At 40.6% G+C, this 27673-nt stretch overlaps 1 protein-coding gene across 12 annotated transcripts in view; it reads left to right on the top strand.

The window, feature by feature from the left end:
• tjp1b (tight junction protein 1b) overlaps positions 1-27673 on the top strand; it is an 87807-nt gene that overhangs the window by 43347 nt on the left and 16787 nt on the right. For 6 of the 12 annotated variants that reach the window (XM_088996478.1, XM_088996480.1, XM_088996481.1 and 3 more), the window contains 13 exons: positions 17703-17759; positions 18346-18470; positions 18558-18660; positions 18817-19132; positions 19458-19564; positions 20685-20853; positions 20930-21074; positions 23049-23182; positions 23895-24000; positions 25345-25495; positions 26490-26598; positions 26712-26931; positions 27410-27594. In XM_088996478.1, the coding sequence (XP_088852604.1) occupies positions 17703-17759; positions 18346-18470; positions 18558-18660; positions 18817-19132; positions 19458-19564; positions 20685-20853; positions 20930-21074; positions 23049-23182; positions 23895-24000; positions 25345-25495; positions 26490-26598; positions 26712-26931; positions 27410-27594 (1927 nt within the window). Of the gene's footprint in view, positions 1-3793; positions 3949-4412; positions 4817-17702; positions 17760-18345; positions 18471-18557; positions 18661-18816; positions 19133-19457; positions 19565-20684; positions 20854-20929; positions 21075-23048; positions 23183-23894; positions 24001-25344; positions 25496-26489; positions 26599-26711; positions 26932-27409; positions 27595-27673 lie in introns of those variants that run through there. The other 6 variants (XM_088996479.1, XM_088996490.1, XM_088996484.1 and 3 more) reach the window with 4 other exon arrangements.

Raw genomic sequence — 27673 nt, forward strand, 5'->3', positions numbered from 1 at the left:
AACTTTTCCGGAGGTGTCGGTTGTCCTTTAAAGGTATTTAAGTAGAGATGTGAAGCGACACACGGAGTTGGGCAGTCTGTCAGTCCATCACTGGCAGACTACCGTTTCTTATGGACTAATGATTTAATAAAAACACTGATGGAATAAGTGCTCACGAAAGCGATTTTTTTTTTTGTCGCCCATACCGTGACTAAAAGCAAAGACACAAGGGCAGTTTGGGGAAGGGAAGCAAGTGAAGCAGTAGAAACATGTTTTCTGTGTTTGTATAAAGTGATCCAACAAGTACAATTGTGTGTTTTTTTTTTTTTATCGTTCTAAATATTTTTTCACTGACGGTCCAACAATAGAGTGTAATTTTGCGACGATGGTTAAAATAACAATCATGGCACTTTGGCTTAGCGACTGGTGCCTGAATAATGATGGACTGATGATAACGGACAAGCAGGCCGGTCGCTGATGAATTAAATTTACTGACACACTTGCCCCTGTGATGAAATGTTCACTACGATGACTTCCAATCATATGTGGTGTAAACATAAGTCAGTAAGTCATACATCAGATTATAATAATGCAAACATATTGGTGGCTTTATGGGTTGTACTTTTTAACTCATTCGCTGCCAGACGTGCAAAAATGTGTCCACTCAAGTGCCAGGGTTTTTTTTGTCATTGTCACTTGAATTCTTGGACCCATACAATATTGAATTTTAGGACTACAAAAACATTCAAGACAGTGATAGAAACCTTAGACTCTCTTATTTCAGGAGAAAAAAAGAGTTAATTCCTAAATTATATGTGTCTGTAGTTATATGAGCATAAAATGAGGGGGGCTGTCCAAAATACAATGCAATCAGTGCTTTGAAATAACGTCTGCCTGGAGGCCCAGGGCGTACAACTTTTATGTTGGGTGTACAACTTTCAAAACATCTCGGCCTGGGTGGCTGATAACTTCTTCAAGAAAAAAAAGAAAGATATTTACAAATCAAACGTTTGTTTTATTCAATAAAGCAAAAGCTACAAGCAAACCACTACAAGCCACGTGGACTCCTCTTTCTACGCGCCTTTCAAAACTCTCAAGTAAACTTTACAGTCACGGTAGTGTACTTGAGAGTTTTGAAAGGCGCTTAGAAAGAGGAGTCCACGTGGCTTTTAGCAGACTAACTTTTCAGAGTTGCCTGCCCTGCTGTCCGCTAACTTTTTGTCATGAGTTTCAGACACTGAATACATACATATTGGTTTATATAGGGCTTTAACAACAGCTGAATCTGGAACAAAGCAATAACATGGGGGGAAAAAAGGAAATCCTGCACCCTTGTCAAAGGGAAAAAAAACATTGCCAGAGATCTGACCAGCGCTTTATCGGTACAAAACAAGAAAAAAGAAAACCTGAACAAATTCGGGAATGGCGCTGTACGTCACATTTTCAATCCCCAAATAAATTTGTGAATGGCAGTAAATGAGTTAAGCACGGAATGTATCCAGAAACTGTACGAATATAATGCGGTATCCTTGTTTAAAAACAAAATCCTACCGACCTACTGAGATGAACTATCGTGTTTCTCCAAATTGCATTCTCCTACATTGCCATGTCTTTTAGAGTTTAAATAACTTTGCACCCCTAGTGTACACTATATCCTTGTATTTATCCAATGTTGTTTCTCCACAGGATATCAAAAGACTGCCTTTTGTTTATCTAAATCAAATGACCTTGGCCAACTCTCTCATTCTTCCCTCTAAGACAAACACCCCCACCCCCCGCCCCAACCGTTCGCTCCTTGTTATCCTCCAATGAAGTCTCCGGCAAGTCTGCTTACGTCAGCAACATTGCCGGACCTTTGTGCACTCCCAGCATTAGATTCAACTGCTGCTACCCCCCAATCGGGTGCTCACATTCGTGCCAGAGGTAGAGGTCATACAATTTCAAATTGTGATAAAGAGAGTGTGTGCATTAAAGGGGTATGGTATTTCTGGAAATGCCGCTCTTGTACATAGAAGGAAGGTTTGGTGCAGTGCACAATTTACATTTCACTGTATATTGATTCCATCTTTATACGACACGGAAAGCTGCATTATGCACCGTGAGAGTGAGGTGGATTTTAGAGCTATCTTTTCGGCATAGAATTACATCTCCAGTTGAAACACACATGAACAACTTTAGTGAATAAAATGCAGCATGTTCCATTATACTGACATTTTTTTGTTATGTTGACAAGTTTCATTCAGTATTCATGTGCATCCAACAGAGAAGAAAAAGCATCTCTTGATGCTTCATTGTATACTGCACTGTAAAAAGTCACCCAAATTGGGCGTTGGGTGTGAAGGGGACCGAGTCAATGCTGGGTTATTTATAGCCCGTGTATTGAGTTGGATTTTGATCCAACAAAGGGGGAAAATATTACATTGGCTTAAAGCTTCTCAGTATACTGTAACTGTGATTTAAAATTAGACCAATTTCACTATATGTACAGTAAATGTAATAATCACATAAGCTGACTCTTATTATAAATATGATGCAAAACCTATGTGATTGGCTGGCAAGCAGTCAAGGTGTCCACTGTCCAAAGGTAGATGGGATAGGATCTAGCAACAAGCCCCTTACCCCCCCCTCCCCAAGACCCTTGTGAGATTAAAGCGGTTCAGAAAATGAATGTATGGTACAGAACCATTGATACACATCATAAACAGGGTTTTACAAAAAAAGGCTTCCAAATATATATTAAAAAGCAATGATAATGAAACTTTATGCTACATCCCACTAAAAACACCAGTTCTTAAACTTGGCAAAATTTGTCGGTTCCAGTCAGGAAAATATGTCTGTTTTTTGTTGGTGCACTGGAAAGTGGTTTTGTTAGAGAACGTTTATGACTGGACTGACTGACCTGGGTTGAACGATCTTTGAAGAAATTTACATTCATTTCTCTACATCCTAAAAAATAGATGTCATTATTTTTTTTCAGCATGAAGCTTAGTAGTTTGCCTCGGACGATGATACTACTTTCTGTAACATCACGTCCCGTAGGACTTGACTTTCAGTTCGAGTGAAAAAACATTGATTATCTGTAGGCCAATCGATGTGTTTTTTACTGATGTCTTTTTGTGGACTCAGTGAGTGAGTTGCTTGTTCTGTAGTCACAAAGGGACATGTCTTCTTGTGCCGGTCCCAAGCCCGGATAAATACAGAGGGTTGTGTCAGGAAGGGCATCCGACGTAAAAGCTTGGCCAAAACAAACATGCGGATCAAACCTCTAAAGATGGAGGACACTGGTTTGCTGTGGCGACCCCATGAAGGGAAAAGCTGAAAGGAAAAGAAGAAGTCGTCATTCGAAGAAGTTGAAAAAAGACTAGTTTGACATCGTAAGAATTTGCAATTAGTGAGATGTTTAGAGAGATGTTTCCAGATATGGGAAGTAGAATGTAGAATGTCCTCAGGAACCTGGGGAAAAGCTATATTTTTATACAGAGTACTCGCGTTCGATGCTGTTCTAAGTCAGATGCAGCTGGATGCAGCCGCATCCATTCCACCATACATCGTGGGGATTTCATATTAATAGTAAACGTGAAAATAGCTTGCTATGAGAATTCCGAGCCCTCTGCGCAGGTCTCAAACTAGAATGAGGCTGAGGTGATGCTACTGCCGCCGCTTATCCTGCTGTACTGCAGCTGCAGTTGACAGCCTCCCCCTGCATCCGAGCTCGCGTCAACCCCCGCGGACTTGCCCAAATGGTTTGTTCCAAGCCAACCTGTCACTGCCTCCGAGTCGGGCAAGCCAGCCGAAGTGTGCGTGCGGAGGGGGTAGAAACGGAGCAAGGGAAGGCATCATCCTCTGCCTGCCATTGCAGTGCGGCGGCTGCTGCTGCTGCTCAGGAGCCACGCCAGGAAGACCAATCCTTCCCGTTGTATCTTTTTTCTTGGGTAGGACCAAGCCACACGGACCGTTGTTTTTGCCAAGGTGAATATGTTTGTGGATGTATCCGTTCTTTTGGCCCCTGCCGCCGCCGGAGGGGCAAGGATGCATGCCCGTCGCCAATGGGTACGAGTGAGCAAAAACGGTGCAAGTGGAGGTAACTTGGCGACCCCAGTGAGAGTAAACTGTATTTACACGCTATGCTACGTAGGTTAGCCAGTCAACCCTCGCCCACAGACGAAATGGCAGCTGCTTCTTCGTGTGTGTGTGTGTGTGTGTGTGTGTGTGTGTGTGTGTGTGTGTGTGTGTGTGTGTGTGTGTGTGTGTGTGTGTGTGTGTGTGTGTGTGTGTGTGTGTGTGTGTGTGTGTGTGTGTGTGTGTGTGTGTGTGATGTTATACTCCTCTCGCGTCCCATAAAATGTCATTCGGTCGAGCTGTCATCCGGCGGAGCGTTCATGCAGGTAACCGTTAGCCTGGAGCAGCTAGCCTAGCTGCTACCACAAAATGTCGGACAGCAAAGGGGGCTTGACTTGACCAACGAAAGGAAGAGGGGGAGAAAACGTTTGGGAAGTGTCGTACCTTACCCACGTGACGCGAGAAAATATTGCCTCTTGACGCTGCGCTGTCTTTGAAGTTCACGGCCGAAGATCGAGTGCTTGCGTGCATTATTTAAGTGTTCGTACACTATCCCCCACGAGGGTCTTTGGGCACAGATAGTTAGCACTTTGCTAAGATTAGCTGGTTAACTACCGCGCTTGTCTCGTCAGCGTATCCCGTTACTTGTACGACGTTAAGCATCGCGGGCAGCTGCCAGACTGAACGTCGTTGCCGTTGCATCAGGCGGAGTCTCAGCTCGAGGAAAGCCAGAGGACACCGACCGTCACCTGTTGAATATTCGCAATCATCGTGACAGGTTAAACTCTTTCTCAATTTGCTCTAAACTAGTAACTTCGTAAGTAACTGGTATCAACTCTTTAAATATATTTCAATGAACACCACCTTCAATATTGTCAAGTGATGCTCTTTAGCATTGTATTAACTTTTGTTTCAAAATCTCGTAAAAGGAACCGAACTGCTGTTTTATCACAGGGAAAATGTTCCTGACCCACCCTGAGTAAGTGAACAAAAATGTAATAAAGACACCAACATAGTTGGGGCTAATTTTGATCATAATCACAGTTTTTGCTGCCCCGAAGTGAATAAATCACATTATATACTATATTGCAATCTAACTGCGCATCAAAGCATTTTCTCAACCACTTGTCAGCCAACCAACAGAGGGCGTCTGCATGATTAAGGCTTTATTAAGATCCCTAAACTGCCCCATGTGGCAGAAGGCCAAAGTGATTCGGTGGACGCGTGTGAATGAGTAATCAAGAGATGAAAGTACGGCAATAACTGGAGGTGAGGACCACAATGCTGGGGAGCTAGTGCTTCAAAGGGGCTTTTGTCTGATCTCGGTTTGTATTCAGTGTAAGCGACATTAACAAAAACGAGTTAGTCCTTAGTAAATTTAAATTTCTGCGATGAATTGTATCTAGTTATTTGTCATAATATGACAATCCACTGACTTTAATTTTTCATTTTGTACTGAAAATTTTCTATTGTATTTTTTAAAAAGGGTTTCACTAATATTTTGAGTAGTTGTGAATGATGGGTAGGTATTCTTTGTAAAAGCTGTCAACCAGCTCTTTCTTCCCCTGAACACTTGATTCCATGTGATATGAGACGGATACATGTGAAAGTACTACTGTCTAAGGTAAAACATTTTTGTCTCTGCTTCAGTTCCCTGGCCAAGAGTATGATTAGTAACTGCTGATGTAAAAGCTCATTTAATGATGTGTGAGTTGTACTAATGAGGTGGTGGATCTATCCAATTCAGTGGACGAAGCAAAATACAAATGGTATATTCACCAATAAATCAATTGTTTCACGCATTAAAACAGACAAGCCTTTCTACTTCCACCTATCACGCTATTGAGAGTCTACAAGCAAAACAAAACATCAAAAAATAGCACACATCGATTTTGGAAGAGTGCATGAACTGCTGATATCTGCTTCAGGTAAACTCATGGTTGACTTGGAAATAATTTGGTGTGACCCGAGGATGTAGACTGAGACTCTGTTACCGCTTCAAGGGCAGCCATAGATAGATGCTAGTCTGTAAATGACTTCCTGAGACATCAGCAGCAGTTGTTTTTGAAGCAGCAGTTGTTTTTGAGTCATTGTGGTTTCTGTAGAACACGCTCTTGTTGTATTTTGGTGACATAAGTCACAATTTAACATTCATTGACGTCTAATTCACAATTTGGCATGATAATCCGTTTGAGATAGTTTACACACATACACTCTGTCTTCATGGATCCACATCAAAGCATTTTTCTTTGATCTTATGAAAGTGAACATCAAGGAAAGTCTGTGAGATGTTGGATCCTTTTTAAATAGCGGCTTTAGAGATGCGAGCTTTTGGCTAAAGAGGGACAATAGAGATTAGCCTAATAATTTGTTCACTTTGAACAGTTGTTCATCTTGCATGCCGATTTCAACAACTTTACCACAAATCCTATCAGCAAACGAAAACCCGATGAATTCGGGGAGCATGAATAGCTTTTTCTTTGGCTTTTTGTACCGGTCCAAAAGTTGGATCAGTCACGCATGATGAAGATGTCAGCGTGTCTGGTCGTCAAAGGAGAAGAATCTGTGCTTCGTGGTTGCGCCATCTCGGCATCAGCATTTACGTGCACTGATTTTCGTTAGGAGGAATGTTGGTGCAATTTGCCTGTCGACAGCTCTTTAAGGGCTCTTGTGTGTGTTTTTTTATCTCATTCCCTGCCAGACGTGCAAAAAGTTGTCCACTCCAGTGCCAGGGTTTTTGCCATTTTCACTCGAATTCCTGTACCCACAGAATATGGGTTTTAGGACTACATAAACCTTCAATGCAGTGTAAGAAACCTTAGTGTCTAAGGCTTATATTCTCTTTTTTCATCAGAAAAAGGTAATTCCTAAATGATATGGGTCTGGAGTTATATGAGCTTGAAATTGGGGGGGACAAAATACATACATATTGATTAATATAGCACTATAACATCAGCTGAAGCTGTAACAAAGCACTAACATGGACAAAAGGCAAATTCTGCCCCCTCATGGAAGGGAAAAGCATTGCTTTTCACCGTTAACATGGATGGTTTTCCGTTCCTCGTGTTTGGTAAAAATCCAGGAAAACGATCGGAATGAAATTCAATTTGCCGGTCCAGAGGCGAAGTTACTGCTAGCTAGCCTGCACACGGCAGCTTTATCGGCACACCCGCAAGAACAACCAAAACTTGAACAAATTCGGGAATGGCACTCCATCTCATATTTTCAATTCCCAAATAAATTGGGGAATAGCAGTGAATGAGTTAGTTTTTGTGTATTTGGAAATGGGAGTCACTGCTTGGAAATGAAATAGATTTCTATGGCACAAGAGAATTGAACTAATCTTTTTTTTTTTTTATCAAAGCTACAACTTCTTATTGACTTTGAATTTTGACCATGATGTCCCTGATCCACTGGTTAAAGGTCATCTCAAACTGTTTTACACAACAAAACGTTTGAGGGGAAAAATAGTTTGTATTGCACGACTCCATGTTTTATATTAGATGTTGTGTTTGTTATTTTACTTGATGTTATCTGTTTTGTTTAGCGCTTTGTTACAGCTGAAGCTGTTGTGAAAGTGCTATATAAATCAGGATGTATTGTATTATATATCTCACAGGAGCTAAAAACCAACATTAAAGGACCAACCCCAGGGAAGGGATTGTTTGTTTAACTTTTAAGATTTCACACCACATTACAGTTTTTCACACCACATTACAGAAGCTTGCCCATAACGCAGAAATCCTCAGTTAAAACACACGGGGTGTTATCCTGAAGACTATATGACAGTACCCGTTCTTCACCTTTCACCATACGCCTCTTTGTGGGGGATGCACAATCAAGCTTTTGTCATGAGTGCTTTTTTACTGGCAGTTTCGTCACTATCCCACACACTGTGACAGACAAGACAGGGTGTAGGTCAGCAGCTCCGCTTATCAGCGCATTCCTGCCCTCCTGGGCTCCGTGTGGGCTCCTGATAACTTCCACAGGGCTTGATTGAGTGTTGGAGCTGATGTCCTGCTCTGTGGTTCTGGTAAGGATCAACAGCTCCAGCCTTTGGTTGAGTAGTGTCGTAAATGTTGGGGGGTGGAGGGCTGAAATTGGCTTTCATTGTCTATGTAGTTGCTCCCCCACTGCTATTGTAAATACTATCCTGTTTCTGTACTCCCCCACCAAAGTTAAGTTAGTATATTGTGTTATATTAAAATAAAACATTTTGTACTTTTGAAAAAGATAAATTAAACATTTTAGCATGTTTTCACATAATGGACAAATAACTGAATGATTTATGTTTATGCATTTTCAGTCAATTTGAAATACTATCCAGATTTTGAAGAGACAGCCATCCCTTTATTCATAATGATTCTGTCGATCATTGGTTAATTTGGAGATTGATTGATTATTGAACCAATTGTTATTTACAACCTCATTACAATATAAGATTTTCAAAGAAAAACTGGTGTTGAGGTTTCAACATATAAAGTGAGGTTATCTTCAATGCTGTATTGTCACCAATTATATTGTATGCGACTCGTTTTGTTGTAACACCCTTTGTTGTATAAACATATTTAGCAAAATGTATACAAAATACAGTAAAGTCTCGTTATATCGATATCGGATATATCGATAGTCCCGGTTATATCGATACTATTTCTATGCACGCACTGAGAAAATTACATGCACACAGGGTCGGATATATCGGTAGTCCCGGTTATATCGATATTTTTTCGGACTCCCTTGAATATCGATATAACGAGACTTTACTGTATACATTTTGTTCCCTTTTTAAACTTAAAATATGATGTTATATATGATCATCTTTTTGAGGTGTGTTGTATACGAGTACATTTAAACGCTCTTCCGTTTTTTTGTGTGCTGTTTTCCATTATCTTATTTAGCTACATCATTGTGTTGAAGATGGGGGAAATTTGGAGTGACGTGATATCATTGACAGGCAACATACTGTCAATTTTATGTTGTCAGCCTTTATGATGCCACTCTTTACTTTAATCTACACTTGAATCTATTTTACGTTATGGTTAGATTGGATTGGATTTCTTTTACTAGTCTTGCAGTGGAGACATTTACATTTCACAGCAGCAAAGTTATTGAAGGAAGAGGAAAGGAAATGAAACCATCTTAAAGTCAAAAGAAAAAATATGACAACCCAAAGACACAGACATTCAATCTTAAGCACTTTCTGCACCTTCTTTGTTGTATGAAGCTGTTCTAGATGATAGAGGAGAGGATCAAAGCCTCCTTTTAACCAGTGAATCAGGGACGTCAAGGTGAAATGTGCACGTCTGCTACAAGGTAAATGTTGAAAGCAAACACAAAGCTGTTGCATTCATTGATAAAAAGTGATTGTCACACGTAAATCCACTTCAATTCCGAGCCGCAACAGTTCCACATACGTATCGGCGCTCTGCGCCGATGCTCCTTCTCATCGCGGGCTCCTCAAGACATTGAATTGGATTGGATTAGATTTGCCTTTACATTTCACAGCAACAAAGTGATGAAAGGAATGAAAGTAGAAAAACAAAATACATGAGCTGCTGGAAAGGCAGCCACTCTCGCGGGGCCGTCTTGAAGTCAAAAGAACAAAAAAACCTAAATAACAAAATATGACAACACAAAGACACAGAGTCATTCATTCTTAAGCACTTTCTGTGTTACATGAAGCAGTTCTAGATGAAAGAGGAGAGGATCAAAGCGTCTTTCCACCAGTGGATCAGGGACATCATGGTGGAATGTGCACGTCGACTACAAGCTAAATGTTGAAAGTAAACAGCTGTAGCATCCATTGACGAAAAGAGATTGTCTCACATCTCCTGTCCCGCATAAATCCGCTTCAATTCCAAGCCGCAACAGTTCCACATACGCATCGGCGCTCTGTGCTGACGCGCCTTTCTTCTTATCGCAGGCTCCTCAAACCATGCATTCAATCCAGCCGCAGACAGTCATGGCATCGACATTCCTCCCATTCAAAAACAGTACTGGCATATTCGTGCTGCCGAAAAGGCGCAACCACTCAGTACAGTCTCCTCCTTGATGAATGTCGTGGCCAAAAATGCTGAAAAACCAACCGTATCCATTCCACACGACGCACAACAACACAGTGACAAAATAAAGCACAAAAAGAACAAAAAAAAAAAAAAAAAAAAGCAATTCTCGTGAGAGCACTTGCTGATGGCTGTCTACTTGGGCGCCATCTTGGACTTCCTTTTTGTGGTTGTTTTGTTGTTAATGTATATATAATGTATATTGGGTACTGTATATGAGCTACTTCGTGTTTCTGTGGTGTGCTGTTGACTCAGTGGGTTGTCCTCAAAGCTTAGCAAGCTTAGCAAAGCATATTATGCGTAATGAAATATTGCGCCATGACTGCCTGATACTGCACCGGCGTAACGTACACTCCCATGATGTCACTAGTTGTGACACCTGTCTTCTCAATGTGACCGGGAACGGCAGCTGCATAGAAAAGAGGGAAGAATGACGTCAGCATTCAATTACCCCGACCAACTTGTAGTGAGCCATATTTTTCCTGTAAGTGGCGACGAATTAAAAACTAATCTCCCTCCTTTTGTTGATGGTTAAATGCAAAGAAATTGTGACACATTCCTCATGACCTTGTTTTACAAAGAACACATCTCAGTTTACTGTGAATCAAAAGTAAATGTATGTATGTATGTATGTATGTATGTATGTATGTATGTATGTATGTATGTATGTATGTACAGTAAAGTCTTGTTATATCGATATTCTCGGGAGTCTGGAAAAATGTCGATATAACCGCACTATCAATATATCCGTCCTGCGCCGAACTGCATTAAAAGGGGGGGGGGGGGCATGTAATTTTATCATTGGGTTCATGGATTGCGTATCTAGCATGCTTTTTGTACAATAGTGAAGTGAAAAATAAACGTATATGTAAAATAAAAACGTCTTTACACCTTTTTAATGACGATTTCCTTTAAAAAAATGCAACCAATGCAAAATCCTCATGTTGTTCCATACACACGAAACCACGAACGCCAGCATGTACAAACATGAAAAACAGTGATTGTTGCAAGCGATAAAGATATATACAACACAATTAAATACATGTATGGAAAACGAAAACTGCAACGTTTATATTACTTACGCTGATGAAGTATTCTGCGGCACGTCGAACTCTTTCGCGATGGAGGATTTGCTCTTTATTGGATTCTCCTCGACAGCTACTATTGCCTTGTACTTCGTTCCGAGGTCACAATTCTTATGTTTTCCCATGGTTTAAATTGGTGTTGAACAACAGTAATGTATATAAGCTCTGCTACGGCTTTTTTATTGTGCTCGCGTATGACAGTTCAAAACACGGAAGCTGGTAGAAAATGGCACGGGAGCTGGTCACCTGAAAGTCACGTGACCAGATCCTGTGCCTTGCGCAGTGTAGCAGACGCCATTTTCTACCATGTTACCAACAGCGCGACTGATACAGATTTCGATAATGGTGGTACTGTATAGAAACCCCGAAGCAAATATCGATTCACCTTAAAGGACAACCGACGTCACTTTTTTGTTTTTTAACTGACATCAGAAAAAAGTGTCCAAAATCTGCAAAAAATTGAGCTGCGACTTGGGCATTTTCAGAAAGTCCCACCCCCAGTTCGTGACGTCACACCAAGACGTCTTGCATTGCTGAAGAATCCAAACGATGGCTTCAGATTCGGAGAATATGCTTTCCTGTTACACATCCAGTTATGAATATGATTCAAATAGTTCTGAAGAGGAAAGCATACAATCGACTAAAGAATTATATGTGCCATTTTTCAGGCAACATTGGGGGAAAATCTCTCACCCAAAAAAAAGAGGCACAAAATGGCGACCTCCAGTGGCCACCTTCGTTTCCACAGGCTGATAAATTCCTTATATGGAGCTTGGATGCCCCCTTCTGGCGGCTTTTGGGTGCAACACGGTTCTCTGACCAAACATGTTCGGCAAAATACATTGATGCGATGGCAGGACTGCTACAATGTGTCTTTTATTTGGTCTGGGGGCGGTCCTTCAGTGACATCACGTACGGACTTGTCACCAACTCAAAAACAAGACTTCCTGAATATTCAGAGAGAGACGTAAAATATAGCTATATGCGGTGGAATCTTATTAAAATACGCTCAGTAGAAGTCATTTGAAGCCATTTTACAAATTATGGACACAACTTGTCCGGAGACGTCGGTTGTCCTTTAAGTATCTTTTGTATCAATATAAACATAGCAAAATGGCCGGCGGGAGATGAAAAAGAGCACCATTGTAACCGGATTATCGTAATAACCATGAATCGTACTAAACAGAACTAATTCTACATAAAAAGACTAGAAATCTATTTTAAGTGATCACATGTGAGAAAAAAAAATTCACACTTGTATATATGGGTTGATGCAATATTTCAATGTGCCCTTCTTGATACTTGCACTATGTACAGTTTTTTATGAAACAGTTTTCCACATTTACATTTGCACAGTATACAGTTGACAGTTTTATTTTGTTATGCTCAGAATATCTTGTTTTCTATCCTTTTCTATCCCCACCCCATCCCCTTTCAATTGCTGCTGTGGACTGCAAATTTCCCCATTGTGGGACGAATAAAGGTTTTCTGATTAATAAGCAGTATTATCAATATAACCGATATCGATATAACGAGACTTTACTGTATGTAAATGCAACGCGGAAAGGGATCAGAATAAAAGATTGGCGCTTGCTGCAATTTATAACATTCCACGGAGGTACAAGGCTAAATCCGATACAGCAGTTTACACTGCGGATGGATGTTCCAGAGCACAGAGGAGTCCCATGCTCTTGCGGAACTGCAGATCCCACACAGATCGCTGCCAAGCCCGGGTGGATTTGTGTCAATCCCATGAGCGTGTGAACAATTGCACGGAGGGATCCATTTTGATGAAGGATGTTCAGAAAAGTTGCCTTTTGCCTCTTTGTATGAGAGGCAGAGGAAACATTTGTGATGTCGGGGCCGTAAAGTGTAATCTGAGATAACAATTGGCATTGTCACAAAGAAAATATTCTCACCCAGCGTGTTCAAGCACACTCTTGATGAGACATTGTAATTTTTTTGTTGCAAAAGTGATCATTTCAGACATTCTAGAATTTAATCTGTAAAAATAAAAAAATCTCCAAACCATATAAATTTACACAAAATAATATGCAAAGAGTGTTTTGGGAATTTATACTCTGGAATTTTATGTTTCTGAAAAACAAAAAATTAAGCATTCCAATTTGTGGCTTGTTAGATTTGAAGTTTTATGAACGAACCATGCACCCATCCTGTCTGCGGCTGAATGTGTGCATGGCTTGAGGAACCCGTGGCGAGAAGAATGCATATGTGAAACTGTCGCGGCTTGGAATTGAAGCGGATTTACGTGGGGCAGGAGATGTGAGACAATCTCTTTTCGTCAAAGAATGCTGCAGCTCTGTGTTTGCTTTCAACATTTAGCTTATAGTAGATGTGCACATTCCACCATGACGTCTCTCATCCACTGGTGAAAAGGAGGCTTTGATCCTCTCCTCTTTCATCTAGAACAGCTTCATGTAACCAAGAGGGCGCAGAAAGTGATTGCGATTGAATGACTGTCTGCGTCTTTGTGTTGTGTTATTTATTTGGTTTTGTTATTTTTTTACTTCAAGATGGAGAGTCTGCCTTTCCAGCAGTACTAATGAGTTCACAAAATGAACAAAAAAAATGCAAGATTATTGGAAAGTCTTAAAACAGGTTTATTTTTTAATCAATGCAATCTGCCTGGATGAACCAAGGGTGTTACAGACTGCAGGAGTTTGTTTACATGTTCGGCGACACGGGCTAATTTTGTCTGGTAACAACACATCTATTCGTGTTATGTTCACGGATAGTTTTGTTGTGACATTAATAATGGCAAAAATAGATTAAAATGTAAAATGAGATTTTTCGAGGGAAAAAAATCCTGCATTTTATTTGAAGGCCCAATATTTTCCAGCCCTATTCCCAGCTGTGCATTCCATCTGTGTGGCGATCCATCTGTGTTATGCCTGCTCCCAAGTTGCATGGTCGTAATCCCCCAAGCACGGCCTAAGCGTCTTTCGAGCTGCCAGCATTGGCCCTGCCTTGTGGCATGAGGCTTGTGTTGGCACCAGTTGTTTGTGCTCAGGCAGGACAATAACACATCAGTCGGTGGGGCAACTTAACAACCATCTGTACAGGAGTTCTTTTTAAATGTTTTTTAATCACGACTCAAATGATGCCTGGAGGTCATTTTTTCCTGACATTACTTTTTTATTGCAATTTGGCCGGTCGGTTTATGAGCACATTGCAACCCACCAGATCCAGTCAATGGAGCTATAGCAAAAAGTGTCTTCTCTCTTGAATGGCCTTTAGTATTCACTTCATAATATGCATTTTAGTAACCACCTCAAAACACTCGAGCTACTTTCCTTTCTACTTTTTAAAATTGTATTTATTTATTTATTTGTTTGTTTGTTTAGGTATTTATCTATTTAACTGTTATTTATTTGTTTCATTGTTTGTTCATTAATTTATTTATGTATTAGGTTTTTTTTTTTGCGATAAGCAGATTGGATGGATGGATGCTGTCAGGGGGGCATTTTGGGTATAAAGACGCTTCCCGACTTACGAACATTTGAGTTACGAATCATGTTACATACGAACATTTTGCAAGTACAGTATGTCGAAAAATGTTCAGACAGAGATTCTGTTCGTTAGATTTTTGTATTGTGCGCCTTTTTTCGGCCGAGCTCTCTTGCGATTTGCTGCGTACTGTGCTTCAGGCACAGTACGCAGGAAATCATTGGAGGTTTCAAGGGTGGGATGTTTACACCATGGACACCTGTCCAGGCGGACGCGATGCATAACAAAAAGTAAAGGCTGCCGGCATGTAATTCACCAATTACGTCCCAGCAGCTTCAGTAATGGCTCATTGAAGACCCAAGGATAAAAGTCGTCGTAATACAGTAGATGTGAATTTATTTTACAACTGTTAGAGCGTCTGTATTTCATACTTCCCCATTCAGTGTTTGACTTAAACATACATTCCATACAAAATCTAGCACTAAAGCAACTTACGAACCAATTCACATTATGAATGAACGCTCGGAACGATACGTCCGTTAGGTGGGGACCGTTTGTATTTTTTGTTTTGGCTCAAAACTGAATGTGGTCCTTTCACATTTGTAGCTGCCGACACTAGCTACTGTAACCCCAAATTAATTCTGTTTCAAAAGTTTGTTTTCCCATTCTCATGCCTCTTCACTTTTGTTCATTTAAAAAGTACAAAGGCGTTTAGGTATGTAAATCCAATTGTCGTCTTGGCAAGCACTGCAAATGTCAGACCACTAAAAAGAAAAAGAAAAAAAAACACAGTGGTCCCTGTGTGTTACCACAGCAACAAGCACTGGAGTAGAAAAACGTCAAACTGCATGCCTTCAAAGGGGAATGTGTGCGTCAAAGGGGGAAAAGAAAGGGAGGCTGAGACAAAAGCAAAAAAGTACTATAAATCTGCTTTCTCTGCGTTTAGCGAGTCTTTCACTCAGTTTAGATCAACTTGTAGCCTTAGTACGCAATGTATATTTCTGGCAAAAGTGAAAAAATATATAAATGTCAACCATAATGACACTGCCTTGACACAGACAGTATTGCTGTTTGATTCTGATTTTGCATCAGTATTTTCACAGCGGCTGACCAGTTGGAGATAAGCATAAATTTAGACCTCTTGAAAAAATCCCAATTAGAATTCTTTTTTTCTGTCTTGTTAATATTCAAATGTATTTTACCCCTCAACTCAAGTGCTGCAGTGTACTTTGTGTAAAAGGATTGGGGGAGGGATTGCGCCAGTGATGGTGATCTGATTCAAACTTGCTCACTCCTCTTGTGTCGAGTCCCACCATAGGCTGCCTGAGGAGTTAATGACTGCGACTGGCAGGCCAAGAATGTGTGGGGCCACTTGTGGCGATTTATGCCTTTGCGTCTCATTTAGTGTCTTGTTAGCCAAATCGTTAGCTGGTTGCCATGTTAAAAACAAGTTGCCTTGATGCTGTTGTACATGGAAGTCATCCGTATACGGACGGATATATGAAATATTCTCTATTAGACCGACACACAAGCAATCATTTTACATCTATCTTTTACTACCCTCTAGACTGGTTAATGTTTTAGGAGAGGCCATTAAACATGTGGAGGTGAAATGATGTAGGGGCACAGATCAGTTCAAGAATGAGCAGCGAAGGCACTGAGGACAAGGTCGCACTAACAGCTAAAGGAAGTAACCTTCATCTCATCCTCTCAGGGGGTTGCTGTGACCAAGGCTGTGCTTTAATGTCATTGACTCGATTAGCGTGACCTCATTTTATCTTTGGATCAAGCAGGAATACAGTAAACGGTGAGGATGTTGTGTATCAGCTAGCGTAGTCCTCCATTTTTGCAACATTGGTTGGATATGATGTCATTTGCTGTGCAGATAACGTTTGTCATTGTCGTTATGATGTTATACTATACATGCTGCTTTATACAGTAACTGTAGGCACTGATTTAGAAATCCTCAAAACAGTCGAGTCAACTTCTTTTTCTACCTATGTTGAGGGAAGAGATTTTTCAAGATGTATTGCTTTGTTACATTAGCAGGATTTGTGAAAGGGCTATACGGACACTCCCTGATTTATGAACATTTGAGTTACGAACAGCAGTACGTACCAACATTTTTGCGGGTAGGTTGATAAATGTTCGAACAGAGAAGCTGCAAGTTAGTATTGTGTGCCTTTTTTCGGCCGAGCTCGCTTGCGATTGGCTGTGTAGTGTATGTGGGCGGGGGGGAAATCCCTCTTCCCAGTTGAGGCTCCGTGGAGGAGGCGAATGGAAATGCATAACAAAAAGTAATGTCGCGTAATTCGGTAATTACTTGCCAGCAGCTTCAGTAATAGCTTACTGAAGACCCAAGGATATATATCGTCGTACTACAGTAGGTGTGAATTTATTTTACGACTATTAGAGCGTCTGTATTTTATACTTCCCATTTCAATGTTTCACTTAAACATACATTCCATACAACATATAGCATAGGTGTCAGTCATTTTTTGCCGCGGGCCACATTGTAGTGACGGTTTCCTCTCGAGGTACTTTAGGAATTTTGGCGAAACCATTAGAATGTTTTATCTCCTCCACATATTACATATAAACAATGAATAACTAGTTTTCAAATCTGAAGTCAAGAATAAGGACTTATTGTGATTTATATGGGACCATTTGAAATTTTGGTTGCGATTTTTGCAATCATCATGGAACTCAACGTGCTAGATTTGCTTTCGCGGGTCGAATAAGATAATGTAGCGGGCTATATTTGGTCCCCGGGCCTTGACTTTGACACCTGTGACATACAGTATAGCTTTGAGGCAACTTGCGCACAAATTCACCTTACGAACGACCGCTCGGAACGTATCTCGTTTGTAAGGTGGTGAGCGTCTGTATCTCAATCAATTTGGATTTGAGTTAACAAAGATAATTGTTTTTGTCAGGACAAAGAAATAATCTTGTACATTTTATTTTCCCCGAAGTATCAACATTTTCCTGAGTCTATCAAGAACATCTTGTGTTAATCTCACTGTGATCTTTTGTGTGTGTCTTCTAGAGCGCAGCAATGGAGGAGACTGTCATTTGGGAACAGCACACTGTAACACTGCACAGGGTGAGTATTCAAACTTTTTCTTTATTTTCTTGGTCATTTCTAACAATTTTTTTTTGTCTGTAGAATCCAAGAATGTCCTTAAACAAAATGCTGATGAATCCTACGCAAAGCTTTTTAACGACCTTCTTACTAGATTCTTATAAAAGTGCATTGATGGAATTTTGCTTATTTGCATGGTAAGATGTAAAGAAAAAACTTGACATCCCCTTTCCAATATTAGTTTTAGCCAGCATTGTATTTTTCTCTGGCTCCAAACTGTTCCCCGTTTGTTTGGGTGTACCTCATCCTTAATGGCTTGGGCTTGGAAACTAGAGAGTCACAGTTCAGATTTGTTAACTCAGTGTCAGAGAGATGTCATTCTGCATCTGGACATCTGTCCAGGTGCTTTGAGCAAAGTGCCAAAGGTCCCCGGACTTGACCTAATGGTGCAATTAGCATCATCAAACTGACATTATTCCATGCATGCTTGCATTTTGTGAGGTCTGATTATTTCCTCTTGTGGGATTTTCATTATTATAACAAATTATATCAGTGTAAATAAATAACCTAGGTCATCATATGTTTATTAAAAAAAAAAAAAAAATAGGCACCAGGGTTTGGCTTTGGGATAGCCATATCAGGAGGTCGTGATAACCCACATTTTCAGAGTGGCGAAACCTCCATTGTCATCTCAGATGTGCTAAAAGGTGGCCCGGCTGAAGGGCTACTACAGTAAGTTCTCGTCTGATCAGTTCTACATTTTCCACCTTGCTCCTGAACAACTCCAGCATGTCTCATTTTCTTATGACACCCCCGTAGGGAAAATGACAGAGTTGTCATGGTCAATGCCGTGTCCATGGATAATGTGGAACACGCCTATGCAGTCCAGCAGCTTCGTAAAAGTGGGAAAGTTGCCAAAATTGTGAGTTAAATTGTGATTTTCAATGTTGGTAAATAGCATCTTTCTGTCAGTAATTCAAAAATAGTAAGTGGACGTCCTCTGAGCTGACATGAATCAATGTGATTGATACATGTCTCTGTAACCAGTACTTCCTAGCATCTTATTTACTTTGAGCAGACAATCAGACGGAAGAGGAAAGTTCACGTCCCATTGGGTCGCCTTGGGGAGCGGGAAACAATGTCGGAGCATGATGAGGAAGAGGACAGCTACGATGAAGAGATATATGATACGCGGAGTGGACGTAGTGGCGCTTACAGCAGTATGGGCGGAGCCATGGGCCGGCGAAGCGGCCGGAGCTGCGGCCGAAGGGACAGGGAACGTGAACGCAGTGGCTCGCGGGAGAGAAGTCTTTCACCGCGGTCGGATCGCCGCTCACACAACCTGCCTCCTCGCCCTGCTAAGGTTACGCTGGTGAAATCGCGCAAAAATGAAGGTGAGGCTCACAAAGTCGGGGATAGAAGAGAGGATGACAATTAGGCCCCAACTGTTAGTCCACGAACTTCACCTCCCAGTTTATTTCACTCTGGGTCAAATTCAAAATCTTCCAATTAATGTTGGTCAACTTCCAGGGAACACAAAACTTGCCAGCCACAGCAGAATCCAAGTTACTCAAATCTTAGTAAAAAGAGAAACGGAATTAATCTTTTTTTTAATCTTCACTCTTAATCCTGGCGGAAGCAGCATCCGACCGTAGCGTTGCACCATGCTGCCTTGTCAACTCTGTGCTAACGTTGTCTTTGTTGTTGTCATTTACCAAGCAGAGTATGGCCTACGCTTGGCCAGCCACATCTTCGTCAAGGACATCTCCCCCGAGAGCCTCGCCGCCAGGGATGGCAACATCCAGGAGGGTGATGTTGTACTGAAGGTGAGGGAAGACTGCTGGAGAATTTTGCAATACCTTGTTTGGAGAAATAAGGAGTGCTAATGTAGTGGAATTGAAAAGTACCATCCATTTTATTTTATTTATTTTTTACTGCTGTTTTGTACTACCAGATGTTGCATAACAGCACTTACAGATACAGGCTGGTGTGCTTCCAGAATCTTCTCTGGTTTTTCACGTCAGATAAAATAATAGAACTATATTAAGAACAAATATTTATTTTAATGCTCAAATTATGTTCAGTGGTCAATTTTACCAGTTTCCATTTTTGTGGTGACTAAAGCATTGGATATCCTTTCCTTTTCCTTTCTTCAAAACAGTTCTAAAATATCCCAATGGGATAGAAAATATGTTGTCTCTCTTTTCAAGTATGTTTACAACATCTCTGAAACAGTTACACACCTATTATTTGACTGTTTTGTGTGGATTTTACATACAGGTAAAAATGACCCACAACATAATCAACGTGATTTTTTTTCAACAATAAACTGTTAACTGTGCTCAGTTAATTGGTACGTCAACTTTCTTGTCACTCAAAATCATAATAAAGATGTTTTTTTATGTATTCAAATTTTGACCCCGAGACACTCCAAAATCTCACTGTCTGCTTTTGGAATCAAAAAGATCAAAATTAAGATCTGCAATTAAGAAAAAGTCAGGCTTACCCAAAATAGTTTTAAAAAGACACTAACTCTTCTCAATGAGATGCAGGGCAATCTTACATTAATTTAAGAAACAACTCTTTGAGGGTATTAGTCAAGATAAAACATTTTAGTCTCTTTTACCCATGTTTCCTTTTGTTCATTTAAATCTATTTTTGATGTCAATTATGTATGCTTGTCTTCAGGTGTACATTTTATTTTGCATTTTAAGCTCTTGTAAAGCGTCTTTGAGTGTGATGAAAAGCACTTTCTAAATAAATGTATTATGATGATGATGATGATAAAGAAATAATGTTGCTACAGTTCATTGACTCGATCTTAAAACTTAAAACTCACTCTGAAAAGGATGAGCAGTGTTGCTGTTCATCTGCATCCAATCAAAAATATCCAGCTTTGGGGAAATGCTTGCTATAGCATAACAACTCTCTTTCTGATTCTTTCAGATCAATGGCACAGTGACCGAGAACCTCTCCTTGATCGATGCCAAGAAGCTGATAGAAAGGTCAAAGGGCAAGCTAAAAATGGTTGTTCAGAGAGATGACAGGGCAACCTTGCTGAACATCCCTGACCTCGATGACAGCATTCCTTCAGCCAATGCCTCTGACAGAGACGGTGAGATTGCTGTTAAGTGTGAACTGTTCATCTGCTGTGGGTGCTGAACCGTGGTATGCGTGTTGCGTGTGATCAGACGTTTCAGATGTCCATTCTGTGGCATCTGACCATTCCAATCGATCGCACGACAGACTTCGTAGCAGCCGCTCCCGTTCTCCAGACAGACGATCGGAACCCTCAGACCACTCCAGACACTCTCCACCTCAAATCAGCAATGGCAGGTGAAGACTTACTATCCCTAAAAACATGCATCATTGCATGTATTATTTTGACAATAAAAAGTTGCTTATTGTGTTTATTTTATGTTGTGGCCAGTTGGAGAATACCGTAAGTTTGTGCGTCATGTACATTGTGACTACATAAATTAGTTGAAGAATTACTGTTATTTTTCTACAGTATTTTGTACCGTATTTTCCGGTGTACAAGGCGCACCCCAAAATCCTTGATTTTCTTCAAATGATGAGCCTGCGCCTTATATGCAGGTGCGCCAATATGAAGTAATATTGAGCCACAACAGGTCTCAAAACTACTGTTTTTGCCCCTCCCCTGTAGAAGTAGTGTGTAACAACCTCTACTGTAAGCCCCATAATGTAGTGTGCCTTATATTTGGAAAACTTTTGTGTATTTATATATTATATTATTCATTTATTGACAGTTTTGAAAGGCAAATGTATTAGTATTAGTATTAGTATTAGTATTCTTCTTTTCCTTTCGGCTTTTCCCCTCAGGGGTCGCCACAGCGAATCAATGTCCTCCATCCCGGTTTAGTATTAGTATTAGTATAGTATTAGTATTAGTATGACTGAGCAAGTTGCTTGTTCTGTAGCCACAAAGGGACATATGCTGAATGGTGAGTATAGTTGTTGCTGTGCCGATGACCATTTTGTGTTTGGGAGCCTTTGATTGAGTCAGTTGCTTGTTCTGTAGCCACAAAGGACATAAGTCTTCTTGTGCCGGTCCCAAGCCCGGATAAATACAGAGGGTTGTGTCAGGAAGGGCATCCGATGTAAAAGCTTGGCCAAAACAAACATGCGGATCAAACCTCTAAAGATGGAGGACACTGATTTGCTGTGGCGACCCCTTGATGGGAAAAGCCGAAAGGAAAAGAAGAAGAAGATTATTCATTTATTGAGGGTGCGCCTTATATATGGAAAAAGTTTGAAGATACACCATTCATTGGGGGTGTGCCTAAGGTGCGCCTTGTACACCGGAAAATACGGTAAATTTAATTTGAAGCAGAGTCAGAACTAGAGCCAAATTATTATTTTGGGGACAAACTTTAAACTCACACCGATATTTCCAACAAAGAAATGTTGACTTTGCAAGCAATGCTCTTTGCATTTGAGAATGTTGCAACAAAGATATGCATCAAGTTGTACACAATATTTTGGTAGATAAACTTTACCAAATGTTGTGTATTATTGCTTCCGTCATCATTCAGCAAAACACAGTGAAATGGTCTCAACATTTAAATCCCAACTAAAAGAAGACACTTTGGTGACCTTATTGAAACAGTTACTCTTGATTAATGTTAAAAATATTTTACCCGCTATTTCTGATCGGGGGATGTTTTACTGCGTTGCCTCACCTTGAATATCTGAATGTAATATTTGGCTTAAGTGAAGTTAGTCATGTCAACGAATAAACCCCCGCACCGCAAATGTGTCTTATCAAAGCAGTAAATCCTAAAGGCCAAAGCTGTTCACATGCCACAACATTGTATAAATTCAAACTCTTATGTCAGCATTCTTCCAGCATTGCAGTCAACAAAGTGACATATTAACCTCTCTATTTGTATGTCATTGTTTACTATCTTCATTCCTCACTATTTAAACCTGATGCTGACGTTTGTAATAAATGGCTCTTTTTGCAGTAGTCTTAGAGGAGAAGGTCTTAGCAATCTACGGGCTGTTAAGCTTCTGCATGGTCACCTTGAAGAAGGAAGATAAAGATGCACTATAAATAGAACATATAAAAGAGGAAAGTTGTGACTTTCAGAATTGAGCTGTTCAGTTGTCCTCTTTTTATTTTTCCCATCCCTTAATGTGTGTGGGGGTCCATAAATTTCATGTTTAGTGTGGTAATATGCTGTTTGTTCTTCTTTTTACTAAATATGATGATTCCATTTCCTCAAGACGCAGCTATGTCTGCATTTGATGTTGACCTGAACAAATCCGTCTCTTTTTTGACCACAGTCATAGAAGTCGAGATGAGGAGCGGCTATCAAAAGGGGCTTCAACACCAGCAAAGCTTTCAGAGGAAATTCCTCTGCCCAAGCCGAAAGAGCCAGCTCTCATCAGAGATGAGAAAATACTTCCACCGCTCCCAGGTCAGACACTTAAGCCTCAGTAATTGAACCCAACCTTTCTTGATGTGTGTCCTGGGTCATATGACTGACTCAGAAATGTTTGCAGTTTTTTTCCATTCCCTGCTACTTTAAAATACAGTAAAGCCTCATTATATTGATATTCTCGGGAGTCCGAAAAATATCGATATAACCGGGACTATCGATATATCCGACCCTGCGCGCATGTCATTTTCTCCTTGCGGCCATAGTAATAGTATCGTAATGAGCGGTACTATCGATATAACGAGACTTTACTGTATATGAATTTCAGGAAAAGGGAGAGCTTCAAATGCCTGCTGCGCCAGAATTAACTTGCCTGGAGTCAAGTGAAAATAATCCATATGATTTTATTTAGTCTGACGTCTCATTCCGGCCTGCAGCTTCCTGCTTCTGTTTGTCCTCTCCACTCAGGACTTCGAATTCCCCTCCAAATTCACAGTGTCCTCCTAGGGTCGCATTTTCGGCGGCGTGATGTCACCTGCGGCGCAACTCGCCTCCATGTGGATTCCAAATTCTAGAAATATAGTTTGCACGCATAATGTGAATTTCGACACTGAATTCGGTTAATGGCCGAAATGACATCATGAAGCCTTAGCAGAAACTAACCTGTGAATTTGGACGAGGCCCCTGAATGTGTCTTCTATGTTTTTAACACATGCTTTTTAATTGTTTTGATGATGCCCATCTGTCTCAGAGCCGAAGCCAGTGTACGCCCAGCCTGGACAGCCAGATGTGGACCTGCCTGTTAGCCCTTCTGATGCCCCTGTGCCAAGTGCCGCTCATGATGACAGCATCCTGAGGTAGTGTTATTAATCATATTCATTTTTAGTTGCGTCACAATTGACACCTCCAAAAAGAAGTCATTTCCGGACTACAGAGCGCACCGGATTATAAGCCTCACCCAGGAGTACATTTTTTACGGAACAAACATTTTGTACATGCATAAACCTCACATGTCCATAAGCCGCATGTTTATAAAGAAAAACTGTACGCAGAAAAGGTTTTCAAAGTTTTAGTAAAATACCTTAACTGTTCTTTCAAAACAGTGCCTGTAACGCGGCAGCGACACAGCAAGCATTACGGTAGTAACACAGCCCAACAGGGCTTGTGAAAAAAAAAGTCACTGAGACACGGCAGGAACACAGCAGCAACACGTTCATACTAGCTAACAGGTCTGTGGACAAAAACATACCAAGTCACTGAGACACGGAAGAAACACGTAAACAGCAAGTCGCTTAGAGCCGTCCTCATCTTGTGCTTCATTGTAATAGTGTCAGATAGGCCTCGCCATACACGCTATCATTCTCTCTTCCGTTGTCGCTGGAAGTGTCACTTTCTTCCTGAGGTAAAATCACTCCCGAGCTTTGTGCTGTCCTCGCCGTCAAAGTCAGCTTTATTGTCAAACATGCTAATATGCATGACATACAGCACTGATGAAACACATAACAGACCGGCTTTTTGAAACTTGTTGGTGATCGTTGATTTTTTTCACATTGCTCCTAAAGTGGCCCTCCAAGTTGAATGGGTGGCTTGGATGACCTGCAGCGAAAAAACCACTGCCAGACTTGTGCAAAAGTTGCTCTTCGCATACGGCCATTTTTGGTAAACGATTTTTCGCTGCTGGTCATCCAAGCCACCCATTCAATTTGGAGGGCCACTTTAAATGCACGATTCACACGCAAAGTTACATTAAACTTGCATCTTCCTCCGCACATATATTCGCCCTGTCTCACTATTATCTGTAGTGTTCGAGCACCACTTGCGGCTGTTAGAAAGAAAATGCATTAATTGGCCGCATTGTTGCATAAGCATAAGCTTGTGACAAAAAGTCGCGGCTTATAGTCCGAAAATTACGGTAAGGCTCAGTTTTTAAATGAGAGTATATGGAGTGGTTGGAGTTTTAAAATATAAAGCAAAGGTGATTGTAATCTAAAGCAGATGACCGTACTTGACGAGAAGCAGAGGAGAGCAGCATTTTCTGTTTATTTTTTTTTTTAGCTAACTACATAAAGAAAATACAAAGTAGGGCAGCATTCAGAAATCCACTCGTTATTCTCTTTGCTTTGGAAAATGCTAAAAAAAATCCATTCAAGTTTATCCACGTCTAATAAAGTCTGACTGTTTTCTTTGTCCTCCTTCCTCAGGCCAAGCATGAAGCTGGTCAAGTTCAAAAAGGGTGAGAGTGTGGGTCTGCGGCTCGCAGGAGGGAATGATGTTGGCATCTTTGTTGCTGGAGTGCTGGAGGATAGCCCGGCTTCGAAAGAGGGCCTGGAGGAGGGTGACCAAATTCTCAGGGTACTTTTCTTTTTTTAGTTTAGCTTCTTGAAAAGTCACTTACTTTATTGAACATTTTTCACTGTTCTTATTGTGAACCTAAGGGAGTGCCAAATAGCTCTACGAAGGTTTGGCTTATTATGCATGCAGCTGAAGCTCTCTCTTATTATTCTTCCTCGTGTACAATTCTTGCTGCAAAATTCCTGTACCTCCAAGACAGTCTCTTGGCAAAGACTTTGGCAGCGCATAGCCCAAAAAAACTTTCCTTTCACCATGTGTAGCATTTCTATACAGTCACATAAATATATATATATATATATATATATATATATATATATATATATATATATATATATATATATATATATATATATATATATATATATATATCTTTTCTCATGCCTCCTTTCTTTGAGAAATGGCTTGCATTTTTACTCTTCACTTAAAAACGTTTCCCAGGCGATATAAAGAACAGAGAGGTCAAGGAACCCATAATTTACAGATTTCTACTGTTCACCATGTTGTTATTGTGAGGTAGCCCCACAATTGAACTTAAATACAGTGAACCCTCGTTTATCGCAGGAGATACGTTCCAAAAATAGCCTGCGATAGGTGAAATCCGCGAAGTACAATGTAGTCCCAAAAAAATTGAGAATAGAGAATGTTATTTATTTATTTTTATTAATGGCATGCAAATGCGCTAACAAACAAAGTAAAAGAAACAACACTGCAAACAACACTGCAAACAAAGCAGAATGAAATCAAACACTGGCTTTGACAGCTCATGAACTCCATGAGCTGTTCTCTATTCTCAAAAAAACAAAGACAAAAAAGAAAGCGTGCCAACAACTACCGATAATGTTCTTCTCTCGGAGAAAGACTCCCCCTGAAAAAAAATCTGCGATGCACTGAAGCCGCGATAAGTGAACCACGAAGTAGCGAGGGATCACTGTACACCAAAAAGCTGTAACTTTTTTAAAAAGCACTTCACTCAATATGGTTTGGCTAATTGCAGGTAAACAACGTAGATTTTGCAAACATAATCCGAGAAGAGGCGGTGCTGTTTCTCCTGGATCTTCCTAAAGGTGAAGAAGTCACCATTTTGGCTCAAAAGAAAAAAGATGGTAAGTCAATCAAAATGAGCTTTGTATAATGTCACATGGTTCAAAATCTGAATCAGGTTATTGCTCTTTTCATTTCATATATTCATGAATTTCTGATTCATAATTTTATCCAGTCTATCGGCGGATCGTGGAGTCTGATGTAGGTGACTCCTTTTACATCCGGACCCATTTTGAGTACGAGAAGGAATCTCCATACGGTTTAAGCTTTAACAAGGGCGAGGTGTTCCGTGTGGTGGATACTCTCTACAATGGCAAGTTGGGGTCCTGGCTTGCTATTCGCATTGGCAAGAACCACCAGGAGGTGGAGAGGGGCATCATCCCCAACAAAAACAGGTGACCTCATCCTCAAAAACACATAACACAAAGCCACAAGATTCTGCTTCTTAAAGATGCATTAAGATTACTAAACACAAACTACTTATGTTTTTTATGTTCCGTCTTGTTTATCAACTCGTTTACTGCCAGATGATGTGCAAATGTGTCCACTCCAATGCCAGGGTCATTTTCACTCAAATTGCAGGACCCACAGAATATTGATTTAATGGACTACACATTCAATATAGCGTTAGAAACTTTAGACTCTCTTTTGTCATCAGAAAAAAAGAGTTAATTTCTACTGGAAAAAATGACTTGGAGAATAAATGGTGCATATTTGGACACTGCTTCTTGTTATTTATTTTAATTCTGTCATTTCCTTAAAATGCTTTTGGTTGCTGGAAAGATGTATCATAAACTTGGCACTGCCAAGTTTAGGATACATCCATTACTTTGTGCGTCAAGTGTTATCTGCTTTCCTGTGATATGTCGACAGAGCGGAGCAGCTCTCCAGCGTGCAATACACGCTCCCCAAAACAGCCGGCGGCGACCGAGCGGACTTCTGGAGGTTCCGTGGTCTTCGCAGTTCAAAGAGGAACCTCAGGAAGAGCCGAGAAGATCTTTCCTCTCAGCCAGTACAGACAAAATTTCCAGCCTACGAGAGGGTTGTTTTGAGAGAAGGTGAAATATCCGTCCGCACATGTGTCAATGGAACAACATTTGACTTTTACATCATTACATTGTGACTTGTATAATTTAA

This window comes from Hippocampus bargibanti, linkage group LG05 (genome assembly GCF_051943395.1).
Source record: "Hippocampus bargibanti isolate YZ-2025 linkage group LG05, ASM5194339v1, whole genome shotgun sequence".
In the NCBI taxonomy this organism is placed as follows: domain Eukaryota; kingdom Metazoa; phylum Chordata; class Actinopteri; order Syngnathiformes; family Syngnathidae; genus Hippocampus; species Hippocampus bargibanti.